This window comes from Suillus subaureus (genome assembly GCF_016647635.1).
Source record: "Suillus subaureus strain MN1 chromosome Unknown BJ212scaffold_9, whole genome shotgun sequence".
NCBI classification, from domain to species: Eukaryota; Fungi; Basidiomycota; class Agaricomycetes; order Boletales; family Suillaceae; genus Suillus; species Suillus subaureus.
The window spans coordinates 94,508-114,216 of NW_024538565.1; the positions used below are offsets into that span (position 1 = coordinate 94,508).

General features: G+C 48.8%; 8 protein-coding genes across 8 annotated transcripts; 4 read left to right on the forward strand and 4 right to left on the reverse strand.

Moving 5' to 3' along the window:
* Positions 1-169: 169 nt before the first annotated feature.
* On the forward strand, positions 170-2,614 carry BJ212DRAFT_1554134 (RNA polymerase III subunit RPC82-domain-containing protein; the record flags this gene model as incomplete). Its single annotated transcript, XM_041341932.1, has 11 exons — positions 170-238; positions 301-537; positions 587-674; positions 724-950; positions 1,007-1,048; positions 1,101-1,130; positions 1,182-1,238; positions 1,299-1,419; positions 1,460-1,788; positions 1,837-1,979; positions 2,020-2,614. The coding sequence occupies 11 exons, from the start codon at positions 170-172 to the stop codon at positions 2,315-2,317; spliced, it is 1,641 nt and encodes a 546-aa protein (XP_041195041.1). The 3' UTR covers positions 2,318-2,614.
* Positions 2,615-2,733: 119 nt separating this feature from the next.
* On the reverse strand, positions 2,734-4,610 carry BJ212DRAFT_1341332 (uncharacterized protein). The gene is made up of 3 exons (XM_041335142.1): positions 4,422-4,610; positions 4,086-4,349; positions 2,734-4,038 (listed from the first exon to the last, which is right to left on the reverse strand). Exons 1-3 carry the CDS (start codon positions 4,495-4,497, stop codon positions 3,101-3,103), a joined length of 1,278 nt encoding a protein of 425 aa, XP_041195042.1. The 5' UTR covers positions 4,498-4,610; the 3' UTR covers positions 2,734-3,100.
* Positions 4,611-5,023: 413 nt separating this feature from the next.
* On the reverse strand, positions 5,024-5,734 carry BJ212DRAFT_1049360 (uncharacterized protein). The gene is made up of 3 exons (XM_041328934.1): positions 5,688-5,734; positions 5,337-5,623; positions 5,024-5,283 (listed from the first exon to the last, which is right to left on the reverse strand). The coding sequence occupies exons 2-3, from the start codon at positions 5,528-5,530 to the stop codon at positions 5,151-5,153; spliced, it is 327 nt and encodes a 108-aa protein (XP_041195043.1). The 5' UTR covers positions 5,531-5,623; positions 5,688-5,734; the 3' UTR covers positions 5,024-5,150.
* Positions 5,735-6,221: 487 nt separating this feature from the next.
* On the forward strand, positions 6,222-7,285 carry BJ212DRAFT_1478744 (Metallo-dependent phosphatase-like protein; the record flags this gene model as incomplete). Its single annotated transcript, XM_041339753.1, has 6 exons — positions 6,222-6,481; positions 6,536-6,557; positions 6,609-6,659; positions 6,715-6,837; positions 6,894-6,951; positions 6,999-7,285. 6 exons carry the CDS (start codon positions 6,222-6,224, stop codon positions 7,283-7,285), a joined length of 801 nt encoding a protein of 266 aa, XP_041195044.1.
* Positions 7,286-7,352: 67 nt separating this feature from the next.
* Positions 7,353-8,388, reverse strand: BJ212DRAFT_1478745 (uncharacterized protein; the record flags this gene model as incomplete). Its single annotated transcript, XM_041339754.1, has 3 exons — positions 7,353-8,169; positions 8,220-8,325; positions 8,373-8,388. 3 exons carry the CDS (start codon positions 8,386-8,388, stop codon positions 7,353-7,355), a joined length of 939 nt encoding a protein of 312 aa, XP_041195045.1.
* A 175-nt stretch (positions 8,389-8,563) lies between these two features.
* BJ212DRAFT_1478746 (FACT complex subunit SPT16) lies at positions 8,564-12,593 on the forward strand (the record flags this gene model as incomplete). The annotated part of the gene is made up of 16 exons (XM_041339755.1): positions 8,564-8,629; positions 8,687-8,800; positions 8,866-8,950; positions 9,020-9,291; positions 9,345-9,551; positions 9,604-9,804; positions 9,854-10,018; positions 10,069-10,193; positions 10,246-10,690; positions 10,742-10,912; positions 10,969-11,278; positions 11,329-11,444; positions 11,498-11,973; positions 12,030-12,165; positions 12,217-12,415; positions 12,469-12,593. 16 exons carry the CDS (start codon positions 8,564-8,566, stop codon positions 12,591-12,593), a joined length of 3,213 nt encoding a protein of 1,070 aa, XP_041195046.1.
* A 194-nt stretch (positions 12,594-12,787) lies between these two features.
* BJ212DRAFT_1267428 (uncharacterized protein) lies at positions 12,788-13,531 on the reverse strand (the record flags this gene model as incomplete). The annotated part of the gene is made up of 1 exon (XM_041330662.1): positions 12,788-13,531. One exon carries the CDS (start codon positions 13,529-13,531, stop codon positions 12,788-12,790), a length of 744 nt encoding a protein of 247 aa, XP_041195047.1.
* Positions 13,532-14,007: 476 nt separating this feature from the next.
* BJ212DRAFT_1445963 (uncharacterized protein) lies at positions 14,008-19,695 on the forward strand (the record flags this gene model as incomplete). The annotated part of the gene is made up of 22 exons (XM_041338171.1): positions 14,008-14,048; positions 14,162-14,409; positions 14,462-14,824; positions 14,878-15,180; positions 15,231-15,260; positions 15,282-15,868; positions 15,923-16,039; positions 16,170-16,454; positions 16,511-16,628; positions 16,680-16,765; positions 16,816-16,893; positions 16,942-17,056; positions 17,110-17,400; positions 17,423-17,520; positions 17,571-17,869; positions 17,920-18,150; positions 18,198-18,273; positions 18,366-18,496; positions 18,550-18,789; positions 18,837-18,940; positions 18,995-19,386; positions 19,438-19,695. 22 exons carry the CDS (start codon positions 14,008-14,010, stop codon positions 19,693-19,695), a joined length of 4,491 nt encoding a protein of 1,496 aa, XP_041195048.1.
* Between the last annotated feature and the right edge of the window lie 14 nt (positions 19,696-19,709).

The window sequence follows — 19,709 nt, forward strand, 5'->3', positions numbered from 1 at the left end:
ATGCCAGCACTGAGTGTGCCCCATGATGGTAGTCAAATGACCGAACCGTCTAATTACGTCATCAAATTTCTTGGAGATATTTATTTTTCCTTCCTCCGATGTATATATGACTTACGTGACGCCTCCCAGCGCCTTCTCGTTCTTAACCATAGTATAGTTACTCTCAGTAATGGCGGATGCGGAGACTTCCCGCCTGTGTGTTCAGATTGTCCGGTCACACTTTGGTCCATTAGCGGCGGTGAGTTCTCATGTAGTTTTCACGAGCACTAGAAGTTTATCCATACCTGAATAATTTATCAGAATGTTGCATCTGCACTACTCACGCGGGGAAGGCTTTCCCTTGCCCAGCTTATTCGTTACACGATGATGAAACCGCGCACCGTACGCGCAACAATATTGGTTCTGGTGCAACATAATATTTTATGGCATTCTAACACCGAGGAGGGCGAGATGCTGGAGTTCCATACACTAGAGTGTCTTATGCGCCTTAGATTTGGTCGTTTCGTGTGGCAAGCGGAGCAATTGTTTGGACCTCTTGTGCGTACCCTCCTCTTTTTCTTCCTCCTTACTAACATCTGTATATCAGGGTGCAGAAATTGTGCAGTTAATATTAGATCACGGCAAACTTCATCCGCCAGACATTATTTCACGATTATCAATTCACAACTCCAAAAGTCGGGAAGATTTTTTCTGATCTGTGGCCGTTGCTAATGGCACATCCAGGCTCAAGCCTATACTCGCAAACGTTATACAAGCTCATATCCGGCGCATATCTTAAGCCATCCACATTACTCTCACATCACTCACCTAGGGACAAACGTATCAAATACGAAGCAGAAGAGAAAGCTAAAATAACGGGTTTTCCGACAGCGAAGGAGTTGCGAGAGGCCCAAGAGACTGCGGAGGCGCGACTGAAACGGGAGGAGGAGGAAGCAGAGAACGTGGGCTTGGTGAGTTGACACGTACCCACCAGTCCCGACATCCGTGAACAAACGCAGAATCATAGAAGCGGAAGCCGAAAGATCTAATCAGTCATCGGTCATCCAAGGTGAGCGGACTCCAGCAATTATTGTTTTCTGTGGTTACTAAGCGACTCATAGAAAAAAGCAATAGAAGAAGACATGGTTGACGTGAGTTCAACAACCAGCGTACTAATCAGCTGCTTCAATTCAAATATCTAGGATGGTGTCTACTTTCGGGTGAATTTTGACAAATTCAACACCTATATTCGTAACAAGGTCAGTCCCACGAATACTTGTTTCCCGTTCTTGGCTTCATCCTGATAAGTTATTTGCCAGCTCATCGAGATGGCTGCAGGAGAGCGTTTTAATCAAAGTGCTGCTCTTGTCATGCGAGCCACGCTAAAAGCGACTGAAGCCAGGCAAAAGAGTGTATCCGATACAAGATCGGTAAGACGCCGTAGCACGCGTTTATCGTGCGACTGCTTATGGTGGAATAGATCCTACATCGACTGCTGCGATTGCCGTACTTATTTCCGATGACGACGACCTTTCGACTGGTCTCGTCACGTTAACCAAAAAAGCGTCTAGTGCTTCACTAGTCAAGGATTATCTCGGTCTAATGTCCGCCGTAGACAATCCAACGCCGGCTGGTAAAGCGGCATCGTTCATAAGTCTAATCGACAATAAAGTATATGTTGAGTTTGGGTTAGTTAGCAAACGCCTGCGAAGGCGCGTGCTGGAAGCAGTGGCTCGGGAACGACACGGGGACGACGGCGTGAGGATAGTACGTCTACTCCTCGATATTGGAAAGATGGATGAGAAGCAGGTGCTTCCCTTGTTGGTCTCGTATTGAATTGTCTCTGATACCGAACAGATAGCGAAGGTGGCCATGATGCCAAACAACGTTGTTCGGCCACTTCTTGCGGCGTTGTCATCAGACTTTTTGATCTCAACTCAAGAGGTACCCAGAAGCGCCGATCGTAACCCCACCCGGACATTTTATCTATGGTACTTGGTGTTCCAATTTGTCAGATTATTGACGCAACCCGATACCCAGGCATGTTGATTTACACAAGGCATATTCTGCGCTGTTGGGACACCTGTACAAGACGCTGTATAACATAGGCATGCGGCGACAGGCAGAACAAGAGGAGCCGACTGTGAAAGCGGTACTGGCAAAGCGAGCACGGACGGATGTGGCTCAGGATGAAACCTTATTGTCGCGGATGGAGCGGGACGTGCTTAAGGAGTGGGAGACGAAACAGGAGAAGCTCACTGTCCTGGAGATGAGGGTGGAAGAAGCCGTATTTATTCTTAGGGATCTTGACAAGGTTGGAAGTCATGAGGACATTTGAATAGGAAAGATATATACTCATATAAAGATGCGGAAGGGCGTCTGTCATTGCGCAATGAAGGGCGGCTTTGAAAAGGCTTCAAACTTGAAGCAACTGAGCGCAACACTTCAAAGTTTCAAGCCTGCGGAGAGTGACTGCCGCTACTGTGCCGAGGCGTGACAAGACGTGACCATACTTTTGCAGATCAGAGGTGGACCCTGAGTTTTATCGGGTTTACTCCGACGTCGCACCACATTATCCTAAAAATCAGTAAAAAAATCAGATCTATGTAGAGGAGATACGAATACATGATGGGACAAATTTATAAAAGAAAATGTGATGTGGTTGAGGAGCTACAAAAGATTTACTGAAAGTTTTGCATATCCCGGGGAAATGCGAGCACAAACCAGATATATGCAAGCGCGAGAAATGTCAAAGTCGTGTGCGATTACAAAGGCCCTGCCCGCCCGTTAGTTGAGCCTCCAACTTTCCAGACGCTGAGGTGGGCGAGTCGCCCATCTAAACCAAGCATATTCAGTCTTCAAAATAATATATTTTCCCTCGCCGTGAATAGTGTCGACAGGTTTATATGCTAGCGCTACATCTTGACATCGATGCTCGGCATACGAAATAAATAAGTGGAATATGCAATGGAATGTCGGGCGTTCAACAGGTACGTTAGCGAGGTGAATAAAGAATCGGAAATTTATACATAATACCATATGTGCGATACAGCGTCGCAAATTGGCGGCAGACCTGACGCGAGCTCGGATGACACGTGAAGCAGGCGCCTACTTGGCCGTGCTACGCGATACTCCACTTACTCACCGCAGCCTGTACTAAGCGCCCCATTTCCTCACGTGCTTGCTTCTTTGCGCTGTCGGTAATGCCTACAAGTGCATCAAGTGCGCGTGGCGATGTCTGCAGCGGGTCGAACTCGAGGACGTGTCCATCGGAGGTTGAGATCGCGACAACTGCGCGGGCCGAAGACGAGGAAGGGACGGACGAGAGCGAGTTGGAAGGCATGAGAGAAGGTGTAGCAGGTTTGGGCGCCGGTGGCTCTGGGACACGACCTGCCGTGCGTGAGTTGGTATGTGAGTGCGTGTGGTTATGGTTTTGAGTTTGAGTTTGAGAGTTGGCTCGTAAGTGGCTTTGGGAGAAGGTGGAGGATGAGGGGACGAGCGAGACGGATGGATCATGCCGTATGACTATGCTGTTTACGCGTCTTAGAGTCTTGCCTTCGCCTCGTGTATCCACTTGTGTCTCCTTTCCTTTGCCTTTGGTTTTCACGTCCATGTCATCAATACCCTCCTCTTCCTCTTCAGTAGCGAACCACTCCAAGCCGAGCTTATATGGGTTAGCCAGCGGAGACCCGTTGAGACTAAGCATGCTCTCGTCGCGGCGGGGTGCACGGAGGGTGGGATAAGCGGGAACCTTGGAGGGCAGAGTTGGAGCGAAAATTGCGCTGGTGGGTGGGCGCTTTGCCTGGGATGGTGGCTTGGCATTCCATGGCATCGATTTTCCAGGTGAAGGTAGAACTTTGAGGGGCGATGGAGCATGTAATTTAGAGGGAGATGTTCGGAGGGCAGATGGTTTTTGCGGACTGACAGAGGGTAAACGGAAGGTTGGACGGAGTTGCCCGGGGGTACGCGGGACTGCCGCAGAGAATGTGCGGCCGCGTTGTGCAGTTCCTGTGTTAGTAGGAGGGGGCTTCTTCTTGGGAGTGATATGCATTGTCCTTGCTGAGAAGCGTGTCAATAAAGAGACCAATGCCAAATCGACTACGTACCATTCTTAAGGGCGCGTTCACCTTCACTAGCCTCTTCCCACTTGCGCTTGCGAGTTTCACGGTCGATCTCGAGGTTTGGCGGAGCACCGCCCACGAGACCACGAAGACAGGCTTGAATATCGCCATTGTAGGTGTCAGCAAACTCGCCTATGGTCACACTGCGCACGAGTTTGGGAATGCGGGCAATGAGCCCTTCTTGGTGAAGCCGAAAGTTCTTGAGTGCGTCTGCAAGCCATTCCTCGAGTTGGCGAACACGGTGTTCGACTGTGCAGAATGATAGAGGCAGAAAAATCAGTGAATGCAAAAGTAAGATAATGCAGAACAAGTTTAACGCACCTTCAATATCAAGATTCTGGAGCAGCTGTTCCTTTTCCTCCGGAGTATATTTGCGGGATGTGTCTGGGATATGCATCTTCACCAGCCTCGACGATCAGAACATAGATGGAACACAGGCGCCACAACATTCCAGCCGTTTTACGGTCACGTGACACGTCCGAATTCCCTCTCAAACCTTTTCGTTAGTTGAAGTTTTCGTTCGCTCCATCGCCGGTAAACATTCCGTTCGAGGCCTCAACGATGATGCATCGCTGGGCAAAAAACCGGGCAATCAAATCGAATTCTGGAGGTCCGCCAGCGTGTAATCTACAACTACAAACAAATCTACGACAGCAAACGGAGACAACTTGAAAAGAGACTAGTTTGAGTGGGGGAGTGGAACGTCCGCGAGTCTTGATGATTGTGCTACAAATACATGTGTGTGGATGGACGAGGGTTACTACTAAAAAGACTAAGAATACGATATGTTGAGGCATAATGCAGTGTGCTTCTGAGTCAGCGTGAGATTGATGCTCTTACTTCTGGCCGGCCCTTCTTACTTGCGTCCAGTAGTTCCCCACATCCCTCGCACTGACACTGGATTGCGTCGAAAAGTGGCTTGGCGCTACGTCCACGTACCACCAGCCTGGCAGTCATCGGGTCATAAAACACCAATCTGTGCGCCTTGCATGAACCCTTGCTCTGAGCGCATCAACGGTGCCACATGCTTTGAGGTATCGAGTGACCGCTTCATCGATTCCAGTTCTGAGCACGAATCGTTGTGAGGGAGTGATGGGATGGGAGGGGCAAAGACATGAGCTGGTTTCGAGGTATCAAGGTATAATAGCGGCCCGAAGTCAGGTAGAAAATCATTCCGAGGGTTCTCGGCATATGTCCGCCTCAAATGCATGCCCAACGAGAGGGATTTGTGCTTACGAAAGTAGAATTGGATTACCAGCCGCAACTTCCAGTTGCCACTCGACAAGGTCAAGGCCAGTGATCATTTCTATGACGGGGTGCTCAACTTGTAAGTGGGAGCACCTACGTGATTCACGGCCTTTGTAGGGAGGGTTTTTTTTTCCTTTTCTTTCTTTCTTTCTTGTTTTTTTTTTTTTTTGGGGGGGGGGCATGGATGAGGGTGCATACCGATCTTCTCGGCTTCTGCGAATAAGAGGTCAGCGTCTTGGTTCGTACCATGGCACACGCATTCGGAATGCCGGCGGCTGCACAAAAGAGTCGAATAAATATTAATGTCGAACATGTCGAACTAGATGATACGATGCATACCTTCATCATCGAGAGTGAGACGAGGAACGCGGCTCTGCCATCTTGACGATGTCAATGTAGTAGACTTTAGCTTACCACGTCTAAGTGCTCTCACTCAGCCTCGCAAAAGGCTTGTCAGAACTAGGGATGCGTGAATACTTGTGCAAGAGACACTCGGGCGGGAGAAAATAAGAGTGAGTGACTATATCCTAACGAGACGACAGGCAAGTGAGAAGAGGCGATGACCTCTTGAGTCCTAAACTGTCCGTCCACGTTAGATAATACATAGTTAGAATCTCCGCTAGGCCTACAGAGATTGCTCAGTATGTGCATTGTGCTTCATCCCGAGAGCGCATTGAGCGCGTGTCACATAAAGTTTATTACAGTGGTATAAGAGCTCGACCAGTTGAGTCGCGACACAGCTACCAGCGCTCCGAGCAAGACCCGAAGCTGTACTAGTAGTTGAACAACGTACGTGGTCCATGAGGCTATCGTGACAAGACACTTTTAAAGTCAATTACAGCAAACTACTTTTCGATGTTTTCTTTCGCTCATATGTCCACCGTGATCCCAACGACTGTGATCCCAACGACTGAAACTGCACGTATATACAGGGAGGGGGCTGACTTCATCCCTCCTCACCCAGGCAGCGATTGGACTCGCTTCGTCTGCATCTCAGATACCCACTCTCGCACCTTTCACATACCCGCCGGTGATGTTCTACTGCATGCTGGTGACCTGAGTAGCTGGGGTAGCCTTTCGCAATTGATCATCACAGTCGAATGGTTGAAATCATTGGATCACCCTGTGAAAATGTAAGCTGGCAGTTGGTGTTTCAGGCGCACGATGTTAACTTGCAATGTGTCAAGCATGGTCGCAGGCAATCATGACGTACGTCTTAAGGTAACATCATCCTCCAGATTTCAGACCAGGTTTCTGTAGCTTTGTCTTGACAAAAACTGGGCTCAGCCAATATATGGCCTCCTACCAGAAGTGAGTGTGAATCCCTCTAAGGCATCGGTCGAGCTAATCGGAGAAATGATATCAGGAGGTCCAACAAGCACGGACCTATGTACGGAGTCAAGCAGCAGCAGGTCTGTACTACATTGAACATGAACCCTTTCGATTCATGTTACCTTCGGGGCGCGAATGGAAAGTCTATGGATCACCGGTGAGTACCAGTCGCTCCTGCGAGTCTATACTTTGTGGAACTGATATATTTGTCAGGCTGCTCCATTATACGCTCGAGGATCATTTCAGTACGAGACTACAGACGAGGCACGAGGTATGATCTGGTCAGATCAATGTTTGCGGATAATAACCATTCTCTAGTGATTTATAACCGTATACCCAAAGATACGGAAATCCTGATCACACATACACCTCCTTTTATGACTTTGGACACAACAAGTAAGGGCAAGCACGCTGGATGCCATGTCCTGTCGAACAAATTAGCGGAACTGCGGAACTGCCGACTGCATGTCTTTGGCCACATCCATGAATGTGCTGGAGCGCAAATCAACACTGATGACCCATTCAGATTGGTCGACAGCGTGTCCGTGAATGCAGCCATGGCCGTTACGAAAAAGGCGATTGTTGTAGACCTACTGAACTGGTGAAACCTCCTGCATTACAGATATCATGTACACTTAGTATACATAGGACAAAGCATAAGAATCGTACATGTCAGACAGCCACCTTGCCCTTCTTTGCTATCTTGATACCCAACTTGTTCTTCAAGTCTGATTTCGGCTTCTTCGCTGGTGGTGCACCAAGAGATTTGGCACCCAACACCACTCGCGTCGATTCTGGAAGGAGGCTGCGTAAATCGGGCTCGACATCATCGGCCTTTCGCTTGATAGTAACCAGTTGTGGCGAGGTGGCTTCTGTGGGCAAATCTCCAGAACTGTCCGTCGCCACCGAAGAGCCGCCCGGAAGTGCGGGCATCGACACTTTCGAAAACACTTCCCTCACCAGCTTCTCATCCTCTTCTTCTGCTAGTCTTCGCTCCCTTTCTTCTTCCGTTTCCTCCTCCTCCGCAGTCATCCGAGAAACCAGATCTGACGCTTGCCCCACACGCTCATTCCGGGCGTTTCGGGCTCGAATGTCCTGGAGGGCATCTAGTATATCCATCTCCCGTTTTGCGTCGACGGTGCGATTCTCTAGTGCTTTCATGGGGTTGTTCTCCTCTTCCTCCAGTCGAGCAAGACGGTCCTCCTCTTCGACAACTTTCTCTTCTCGCCATGGTTCAAAGTTTCTCGATGCACCATGCTCTGCGGAGTAATCGGTGTTCTTGGGATCAGTCTTGAAGGTAATCTCAGCGGAACATAGTGTACTAGGATGGCTCTCAGTAAATGCCAAGATATACGACGACGCAATGACGCACCACTTAATGTAAAACCTGAATATTTTGATTCCATAATAATCCTCCCCATCCACCGTTTCCTTGCGAGCGTTGAACTTCTTGCCCTTGTAAATGTATTCTCCGCATGTATTACATCGCCTGTGTCCATAGTAAGATACAAATTATAGTACAGGAAAATTAATGCTTACATGGAGAAAGGGGCCATAAGACGAACGACTTGCTGTGAGTTCTTTGGACCCCTCCTCCGAGGGATCAAGGACGGGTCAAAGTCCGGGGGGAAGTACTTGTTCAACACTAACACAAAGATCAGCTCATGACTTGACTTAATGCTGAGTTCTTACCTTTACGTTCAGACATGGTGGCCGATTAAAAGAGCGTTAGGATTGTTGCGCTGACCTTGCGTTGTGGACGATGGCAAGTAAACACTTGATTACCTAACAAGAAATTTCCCGCCTTTAGCGCGCGCTCTCCTCCTTGCTCACCTGCAGCGTCGTCCGCCAGTTCATTCTGTCAATCGCTGCTCACGTCCATCATGCAGGTCCAGTTAAATAAACAACTAATCAGTTCTCGTCTAAAAAATGTCTACGATGGTTGGAGGGTATGCTTTCAGCCTTCGATGCAGGTTGGAATGTTAATGAGCGTTGTGTCATTTTAGAATGCGAGTCAAAATGACGAGTACGGCTCCATAGCAGATGCAGAAGCTCTCCTGTTGCTGTCAGGAGATCCTGCCGGAGAAGATGAGCCCGTGAGGAAAGGGACTGCCTTTCAGGTGAGCTTCATAAGAACTTCATGAATCACGTCTCTGCTTTGTGGCTTACGCGCCAATTCGTGTAGACTTGGTTGCTTGGTTATGAGTTTCCCTCCACCTTACTTCTCTTCCAGAAGGACAAGCTTCTGATATTATGCTCCGCTAGCAAAGGTATGTGTTGTATCGTCCGATGCGCGACGATCTGACATTTTCAACGCGACACGTGGGTTTGCAGCCAAGTTCTTGCACCAAATAAAGGAGGGAATCCACCTGTTCCAGTCGAGATACTCGTGCAAGCAAAGGCGAAGGAACCACCTAGTGATGCGCTGCCAAAATTCGTGGAGGCTTACACATCTTTCAAACGCGTCGGGAGTTTGGTGAAGGAAATGTGCACGGGGAAGTTGATGACGGAGTGGGAGCAGGGCGTCTCAAAAGCTGACAAAAAACCCGAATTGGTCGATATGGCCCCTGCGTTGTCTGCATTCATGGCCGTCAAGGACGAAGAAGAAATGGTGTGTTCATGCGTTATATCTTGGGGTCAACGGTCTTCTAATGCACAGTGCAGAAATGCATCCGTACGGCGGCTAATCTTACTTCCACCTTGCTCGTTCACCACATCGTGTTAAAACTGGAGATGATATTGGACAAGGAAGCCAAGATAACTCATGAACAATTTGCCACTCAAATAGAGGCACGACTTGGGTCGGGTGAAGGTGAAGCTGCCAAGGGGCCTGATATGAAGGTGTGGAGTAAAGGGCGGGGCCTCAATGATGTGCGTTAGCTGCCCTCCCAGACTCGCTCATACAACTCATGGGTCATTCCAGGTTGACTGGGCATCGACGGAGTTCTGCTACTCTCCTATCATTCAGTCGCGGTCAACAACAACCGGTTATGATTTGCGATCGACTGCGGAGTCATCCTCGGACACCATCGCACACAAAGGTGTCTTCCTAATTGCCGTTGGCATGCGATACAAGGGTTACTGTGCCAATCTTGGGCGGAGTATCATTGTTGACCCCTCGAAAGTTCGTGTGGGTGATATCCTTTTCTCACTGGTCTCATTCCACCTCACAGGAACAAGAAGCCATCTACAACCTACTGCTGTCGATGCAGAGCGAGATGCTGAGGGAAATCAAGGATGGCGTCAGTGCACGTGAAGTGTATCAACGAGCATTGGACATTGTGAAAAAGGAGAAGCCAGAGCTTGAGAAGAACTTTGTCAAGAATGCTGGGTTTGGAGTGAGTATTCTTCCATCAAACCAGTGCCCATAACTCTCAAACTCGTTCAGACCGGCGTGGAATTCCGTGATTCTGCGTATTTGCTTTCTTCTAAAAACTCCAAGCACCTGAAGACGGATATGGTGCTAAATCTGTCTCTTGGCTTCTCTGACTTGCTTGATGACAACGGCAAGAAGTATGTATCACTCCTTTGGTCCATGGCAGTTCCGTTCATACTTGCATTTCAGATACGCCCTCCACATAGTCGACACTATTCGCGTTGGCGCTGACAGATCAACTCTTTTGACTGAAGGTGCCAAATCCACTAAAGACACACTTTTCTTCCTGAACCCCGAAAATGAAATTGAGGTGGAAGAAGACAAGCCGTCCAAACCCAGTAAGAAGGCTCCTGTGAAGCCTCTAGTAAATGGTTCCCCCGTCAAGAACAAGACAGTTGGTGGCAAGGTGTTGCGAAACAAGACGCGTAGCGCTGCTCAGGAGGAAGTTTTGATGACCGCAGCCGCCAAAATCAAGGACCACCAGCAACAACTACATGAAGGCCTCCAGTCTGCTGGATTAGCAAAGTACTCTGAAAGTGCTAGCGGTGGCGGTGAAAAGGAGGGGAAAACCTGGAAGCGCTTCCAAAGCTATAAGGGTGAAAGCGCACTGCCGCGGGAAGTTGAAAGTCTCCGAGTGAGTAGATCAACTACTATATGGAACCTTTCATGCTAAAACAACACCAAGATATCCGTAGACCGCAAAGCTCAAACGATTGTGTTGCCCGTGCATGGATTTGCTGTACCTTTCCACATCAACACTATCAAGAACGTGAGCAAAAATGATGAAGGGGATTACACATATCTCCGGATCAACTTCCAGACCCCTGGTCAGCTCGCCGGGAAGAAAGATGACACGGTACGTATGGCTTCAGAGTCACGAGTGTCCTTGAATTTGAAGGTATTGCCAAATAGCCTTTTGAAGACCCCGACTCTACTTTCATTCGTTCAGTCACCTATCGGTCAAGTGATGGCCATCGCTTTGACACTATTTCCAAACAAATCACAGACCTAAAGAAAGAGGTTAACAAACGCGAGCAACAGAAGAAGGAAATGGCTGACGTCATCGAGCAAGATGTCCTGCTCGAGATCAAAGGCAGACGTGCGCACAAGCTGCCTGAGGTATTCGTTCGCCCCGCCCTTGATGGCAAACGGTTACCCGGCGAGGTCGAGATCCACCAGAACGGTCTGCGCTACCAGTCTCCAATGGGCTCTCAGAAAATTGGTATGATGTCTCGTTTCTTGTTGGATATCGTTAACCCGTGTGCTCCTTAGATGTCTTGTTCACTAACATCAAACACCTCTTCTTCCAGCCTTGTGACAAGGAACTTATGGTCATTGTGCACATTCATTTGAGAGCTCCTATCATGATTGGGAAGAAGAAAGCACATGTATGTCGTGCCATTCGCAGAGCAATTGCGTCCTCTAATGTAGTTTTCTACAGGATATCCAGTTCTTCCGCGAGGCTTCCGACGTTCAGTTTGATGAGACTGGCAACCGGAAGAGAAAACACAGATACGGCGATGAAGATGAAATCGAGATGGAACAGCAAGAACGAAAGCGAAGGCAGATGCTCAACAAGGAGTTCAAGCTCTTTGCCGAGCGAATAGCCGAGGCAGCATCGACGTCTATGGGTGAGACACTCGAAGTCGACATCCCCTTCCGTGAATTGTCGTTCGAGGGAGTGCCATTCCGCACCAACGTCCGATTGCAACCCACAACTGAATGTCTCGTGCATCTCATCGACCCTCCGTTCCTTGTTGTCACTCTCAACGAGATCGAGATTGCTTCCCTGGAACGTGTTCAATTCTCGCTCAAACAATTCGATCTTGTACTCATCTTCAAGGATTTCACCAAAGCGCCGTTGCACATCAACTCGATACCAAGTGGTCAACTTGATGATGTGAAGAATTGGCTGGAGTATGTATTTCTGATGTGATCGACAGGACATCGATACTAATAGAACGCGTTTGCAGCTCGGTCGACATTCCTCTTGGTGAAGGTCCAGTCAACTTGAACTGGGGTCCTATCATGAAGACCATCAACGAGAGCCCGTATGATTTCTTCCAGCAGGGCGGTTGGCGAAGTTTCCTCGGTGGGGGAGACGCCGATGTAATTATGTAGTTGTGATCGTTCGTCATGGGGGCTGACCATTGTTCACAGAGCGATGCAGACGAGGGTTCGGACAGCGAATCCGAGTTCGAGGCAGATCCTGAGGAACTGCAGTCTGAGGAGAGCAGTGCCGATGCTAGCGAGTATGACGGCTCAGATGCGAGCGACGACTCAGGAAGTGGTTCTGGTTATGATGATGATAGCGATGACGGCGACGACTGGGAAGAGCTAGAAAGGAAAGCCGCCAAATGTACGTATACCTGACCATCGCCCTTCTTTTTTGATACTTATTTGCAAAACCAGCCGATTCCAAGCGAGCCGCCGAGGCAAAGGGAACTCGCGGAGACTCCGACTCGGATGATGACCGACCTAAAAAGAAGAAGGCTCCTGCTAAACCCAAGGCGAATGGCAAAAACAAGAAGCGGTGATCCTTGATGTGGACTTATCCTGATTTCGTTGTGATGATTCATATTGTATCTGCTCTGCATTTTATTTTCTGTTTGCTCTTCAGCTGTACCATTATTGATTCAAGTTGAGGTGTCGATATTTGTACATAATGATGTCATCAGATGTTGACTCCGTTGAGACTGGGTATTCCGATGGAGTCACTTCCCAGGCAAATTCAGTCCTCCTTATCCTCCACAGCAGTTCGGCTATTTAGCCTCGCTTCTCTGAACAGCAGTACGCCTGCTATAGCTGCACCGGGGCCAAATGCCACCGAGGATAGTACGTGCCAAAGGAAGAGAAGCACCATTTCCTTCACGCCCCGAGCGAACCAGAATGTTACAAGAAGGGTCGACCCTATCCCAAACACTGCGTCCCACTGGATGACAGCAGCGGCTCCTTCGGGTAAGGACAGCGGACGCTTGCTCAGAGCCAACTGTGGCACCAGGACCTTCTGGAATTGCTGGGTGTCAAAGAAAAGTGGCCACGTGTAGTAGATGTGGAAGATAGCAGAAGTGACGAAGATGAAGCCATACATGGCTTGGATGGTAGCGTAGCCGGATTCCACGTAACGGGAAGAAGGTCGAATGACGAGGTAAACGAATTGAGCGAGCGACATGATGATGGGGTAGCCTTGCCATAGTGCAGTGGGTGTGACGTCTTGAAATACAACCATACACACCGTCGGGATAATGTAGCCGGCTATCAGAGCAAAAAGTAAAGCTTCGGCATTGCCCTGAGTGATTTTTGTTGCGCGGCCTTTGACGGGGTTACCAGTCGCCGCTCCACTCAGAATGAGCGCAACATAATAAATCGGAATGACGACTGCAAAACTGAAAAGCTGGAAGAGCACTCCGACGACAGCAGGCATGCGAAGGAAGATGGAGCGTTTTTCACGTGCAGCCTCGACGAAGGGTATCATCGTCACTGCAGCGAGAGCAGTCATGAGCTCTGCTACGAGAGGTTGGTACGCAGGGTCTAGCAGGGCATGAAAGAGCGTGACAAGTGAGCACATGCGATAATCGAGGTCGGGATAGCCTGTGTATGCTAGGCGCACAGGGTACCCTTCCGTTCCGATTGGGACATTACAGTGTTTGGCAAGTTGCAGTTTTGTACCACTTTGGTACATGTGACGCCCAAACACTATTTGACCCGCAAGATATCCTATTGGGATGAAGATTGCAATGGGCAAGACTCCTCCTGACGATAATCGTAAGAAAGCCCATATGAGCCAGCGATTATTTAGCTGAACTCACGAAGAAATATTTTGGATGCCATTTACAGCACATATAAGATATTGTCCTATGCAAGCGATTTAAATCGCAGTGGTAGACGGATAAGAATTACCTTTCCACAACGTCAGCTGCAACCAAGTGCCTGATCGAGAAATGTCACGACATGTCACGTGATGTCACAGCATATGAGTGCGTGTCATTAATGTGAGTTGTCAGTGAGCGTGGCGTCGCGTCGACGTGTTAACCTCTCTGCTCGAAATATTAGGCTGTCCCAACAGAATCTGGCCGTTAAAATCCATGACTATTCCTGCAACCAGCTGTCAGGTATCGAAGAAACATGTCTTACTGTCAGAGATCCTGGCAGTGACCTCGGTCATGCGCAAGAATTCACGGTGGGCATCAGGAGCTCATACACTCACAGCAAGAGACTCCGCGTTAGCAAGAGACCTCGGCCTGCGTAGGTCAACACCTAGTACAGACATTCAAAAGAATGGGAGGCTCTCTCAAGAAGCAGACCTGATGGGCGGCTTCCAGCAGTTGAAACGTACGATCTGGGACGTCGATGGTGGGTGTTTGTTCACTGCGCATGTATACCTATCTTCAATCACTTTAAACAGATATCGAGGCGCTACCTCTACCTGGGCTTATTGGCCCCTTCTTTGCCCTAGTCCGTTCACCTCTGTCTAACGGACCTATAACGTCTGCTGCACTCTCCGCCCTCCACAGCTTTTTTGTCTGCGACCTCATATCTGCAACCTCGCTATCCTTAGAGCCTGCGCTCATCGAGCTCAGTAGCACGGTTTCACACTGCAAATTCGAAGCCAGTGATTCCTCAGGAGACGAGGTTGTTCTCTTGAAAATCATGACCGTGATACATGATTGTATTGTTGCAAGTAGTGTGGGTGTATTCCTCGGAGATGTCGAAATTTGCGAAATGTTGGAGACTGTCTTGACGACAGCATGCCAAATGAGGCTGAGCGGTGCGTTACAGTCTCTGATGATCTACAATGTTCGCTTACCCTACATGTTTCAGAAATTCTACGGCGATCTGCCGAGTCTACCATGGTTTCTATCGTCAGGACCATTTTTGGGCGTCTGCATACTCTTAATCCTATTGCTGAAGAAGCCAGACTCCTTCTGAATGAGGAGCCTCAGCATGGAGAAATCACCATGTCTGTGTCTGCCAATGTCACTGATGCTGGCGATTCTCCTTTGCAAGTATCAGAAGGAGTAGCCTCATCCACACAGCAGGATGCAGTTTTATTAGAGGATTCTGAGCGTTCTGCAGCACCTGAAGTCGAGGGTCCATCCCAGGCACTTTCGCCGCCACGACCGTGTAAGCCTTCAAATCTAGTTTTCTACTTCCGTAAACTCAATGTAGTGTAGATGGTCTACCAGCTCTTCTGGAGCTGCTTCGTGTGCTTGTCAACATTTTAGATCCAAATGATCAAGTTCACACGGACTCAACGCGTCTGACTGCGCTTGGAATTCTCAATGCTGCTGTCGAGACGTCTGGAACAGTTATGGGCGACTATCCTTCTTTGTCAGCCCTTATTCTTGATCCAGGATGCAAATATCTTTTCCAGCTCGCACGCTCCGACAATTCTTTTGTTCTACAGGCTGCTTTGCGGACTATCACGACAGTATTCCAGACCATGCGGAAACACCTTAAACTTCAACAAGAGCTTTACCTTGCCTTCAGTATTGACAGACTGGCAGCTCCCCCGCAATTGAAACCAATAAACTCCAAGAAGAATAACCCTACATCTCCACGTCCCGGCACCCCTGCAACTGGAACTCCCGTCCTGGGACCGGTTGATACTGAGCTTGAGCTTGATAAGGGGAGTCCAGTTCCATCGCGACCCCCTGTTCAGCCGGCCCGCGGAGATACCCGTGACTTGATGTTGGAAACTCTCAGTCAGCTCTGCCGGCATCCCAGCTCTATGGTGGACCTCTACGTCAACTATGACTGCGACATAAACTGCGAGAATCTGTTTGAACGCTTGATCGAGTTTCTCACAAAGGTCGGTTGTTAGAACAAAACTTACGCGCTTGTCGTTGAGGTTCTTGGCGTGTAGGGTGTATACCCACGGCAGTATTCTTCGGCGTCGGACGCACAACAATTACATTCCCAGTATCTGTGTTTGGATTTGTTGCTTGCGTTCGTGAATGACATGACAGCACGAGCTGAGGGTGTTTGTGCATTCGCTGTTTCGCTTTGTTCTATGTTCTGATGTGCTTTCAACTTTCAGCGAAGTGAATCATGGCCTTCCGTGAGTACTCGTTGCCTCCATCCTCAACTATGCAGGTCATAACACAACACAGGATTTTATTTTGCCAGATTCATTGATGCAAGACAAATCTAGGAAGAAGCTTGTTCTTACCGGAGCAGCGCGGTTCAACTCTAAACCAAAAATTGGCATTGCGTTTCTTGAGGAGAACAAGCTCATATACTCCGACCTTTCCCCAGAAGTATCACGAACGCGCAGTCTTGCTATCTTCTTGAAGAGCTGCACGCGTTTGGACAAGCGACTGTTAGGAGATTATATCTCAAAACCAGATAATTTGGAACTCCTGAAGGAGTTTCTTGGATTGTTCGACTTCAAAGATGTGTGACGGTTCCCATCTATAATATTCGTGCACTAATGAGCAATTGCGATGCATAGAAACCAATTGCAGATGCCATGCGGGAGATGCTGGAAACCTTCCGACTTCCTGGAGAATCTCAGCAGATCGCTCGTATTACAGAAACTTTTGCCTCGATCTATTTTGCATCTGGTCCAGGTAGAGTAGAGTCTTAAACTCGAGAGTATGCGGCTGTTCATCGAATTACAGCGGAAATCAAGACGGAAGATGCGGTCTACGTGCTAGCATACTCCGTGATCATGCTCAATACTGATCTTCACAACCCGCAAATAAGGGTCAGGCCTTTGCACTTCTTATGTACTTTCTTTATCTAACAAAGCAACAGAAACGTATGACGATAGAGGATTATAAGCGCAACCTGAGAGGCGTTAATGATGGCACAAACTTCTCGCCCGAGTTCTTGGTGGGTGGCTTTCCGCTGTTGGGGATCTGTGTAGCTCACTCCCAGCAGCAAAACATTTACGATTCCATACGCAAACGTGAAATTGTTATGCCTGAAGAGCATACTGGCCAACTCGGCTTCGAGTACGCTTGGAAAGAACTGCTCGCCCGTTCACGGCAATCGGGTAAGTTGGACATGCAGAAATTGTGGTTGTAGACGTGACTGGATCCCTCATAGGTCCATTCTTGATGTGCAATTCGGCCTTGTTTGATCTTGACATGTTCAAGACTGTTTGGAAACCATTGATATCTGCCATTGCTTACGCATTCATCAGCTTTGACGACGATTATGTTATTCAACGGGCCATTTCTGGTTTCCGTCAATGCGCCACGCTGGCAGGTCATTTCCATCTTCCAGATGTTTTCGATTTCGTGGTCGTTTCGCTCTCGCAAGCGACTAGTTTATTATCTGAGAATCTGCCGACACAAGTTCCTAACTATCCAGTGGTTGAAGTGGAGGGACAGTCAGGTCACGGTCTCATCGTTATCAGTCAAATTTGGTACGAACTTCAAAGGCCAGCTGGCAGCCGTCGTACTTTTCAATATCGTGAACGGAAACGGAAATGCCCTGCGCGAGGGCTGGACACAAGTAAGTTGACACGGCAAGCAAGTATTTCCTTTGCTAAACATGAGATACAGATCTTTGAAATGTTCCAAAACTTGTTCATGCATTCATTACTCCCCACGCGCATGCTCCAAATGGAGGACTTTTTAGGTGGTGTCACAATGATCCCCCTTCGCGGGGGCCAGCACTCGCGACCAGTGCCACGTAGTGACGGGGGGTTGTTGTCTGCGCTATCCTCATACCTCATGACACCATACGGTGCCAGCTCAGAGAACCTCGTTCCTGAAGCTACAGACACGGAAGTAGAGAGCACGATGTGCACTATCGATTGCATTACATCCTGCCGGTTGGATGAGCTTTATGCGCAGACTATGTGGGTCTCGTCCAACTGATGAGCCTTATTTTCTCAAAACCTTGTCACAGACAACTTGACTCAGAGGCACTCGTGGCCGCAATCCGAGCACTGGAGGCTCTTGCTCATGAGCGGACGATCACGAAATGGAAGCAAGAGTCGGATGAGCTGACCACCGCATTCAATACATCATCCGCAGGAGATGGCACATTTACCTTGCCTTATGATCCTGCGTCCGTTTTTCTTCTCGAGACGATGGTCAGCATAACCTGTCAAACCTCGCGGTACATCGAGGATTTATGGCATGTGTCTTCAGCTTTATCGAAGATCATTTTTAATTTCTACTTAGGCCGATTCTATTTGAGCATCTGTCGGCATTGTTGTCAGCATCTATGCACTACAGCGTTCTGCTTATCGAGCGTGCGGTCGTTGCATTGCTTCGATTGTGTCTCATTCTCACTCAAAAGGCAAGTTACTTATCTCCGCATTGGCTTGTGTGACTGAGTGGCCCGCGTAGAAGACACTTCGAGATCAAGTCTATGTGTCGCTCGATTTGATTGCTGGGCTTCCCCCAATAGTAGCCAATTCCGTTGCTGAACAAATTGTCGCGGGCGTGACTTTGATTCTTCAGAACCGTGATATTGTTAGGTACAGGTTAATATTATCACACCTGTGTTTCTATCACTCACTAATACCAACAGTTCGCAAACCGAGTGGAACCTTGTTTTCGCAGCCCTCCGGTCAACGACTTCCCATCCAGAGGCTGCTCGTTCGACATTCGACTTGGTTTTGAGTTTTGTCACAGACGAACAGTCGCAGTGGATGACACCAGATAATTTCAATGGTCTGATCACAATCTTGGACGAGTTTGCGAACTCCGCTGGTCAGTCAATCATGGCTCCCCAGAGAGGACGACGAGTGCCCTCGCAGCCGCCGCCCAAGTAAGCGGTTTTTGTCTATCATGGCCTGCCTACTGATATCTATCCAGCGCACCGCCTATCGAGCGCGGGAGGCGAGCGATTGATATCCTTTATGATATGAAAAGGTTCATCACACCCTTGGCTGAGTCTGCTGGTCTGCAAACGGGTCAAGGTACGTGGGCAATCGCAATTACAAGTCATTCTTGACAGTTGCCACGCAATGCAGTTTGGCGCCAATACTGCCTGCCTTTGGCGTTGTCGTTAGGCAAGCAGTCGACGAACCCCTCACGACTTGTCCGGCATACTGCTATCAGCCAACTCCAACGTCTGTTACTTGGCCCTCGTTTTGTGTATGACGAAAACGATCACGGTCAAGTCGAGGAGATCTTCAATAGTATCATCTTTCCCCTTGTCGATGAGCTCCTGAAACCCCAAGTACAGCAATTCGATCCACAGGGTATATCAGAGACTAGGTTACGAGCCTCGGCCTTGCTTTGTAAGGCATTCATGCACTTCGAGGTCCGGGAGAATCGCACGAAGTCAGACATCAGAATCTTGTGGATCGAGATTCTGGATCTGCTAGACAGGCTAATCAATGCCGGGAAGACCGAGCAGCTGGTGGGCCTTCCATTGATGTCTCACATGACTTTTGGTTCTAAATGATCCTAGTACGAGGCCGTCTCGGAATCTCTCAAGAACGTGGTTCTTGTGATGAATGCAGCAAATATTCTTGTCCCACCTTCCCAGGAAGACCAACGTGACGAACACCAGCGTACCTTATGGACAGCCACGCAAGCCAGGCTAGAACGTTTTCTGCCAGGATTTCTGACAGAAGTGATACCAACTCCACAGTTACAGTTGCCACCTTCAACTCCCGTCCCGGGTCCAACCTCTGCAGAGCCTACTACGGCATCTTCTACAGCATAGGGCACAATTACATA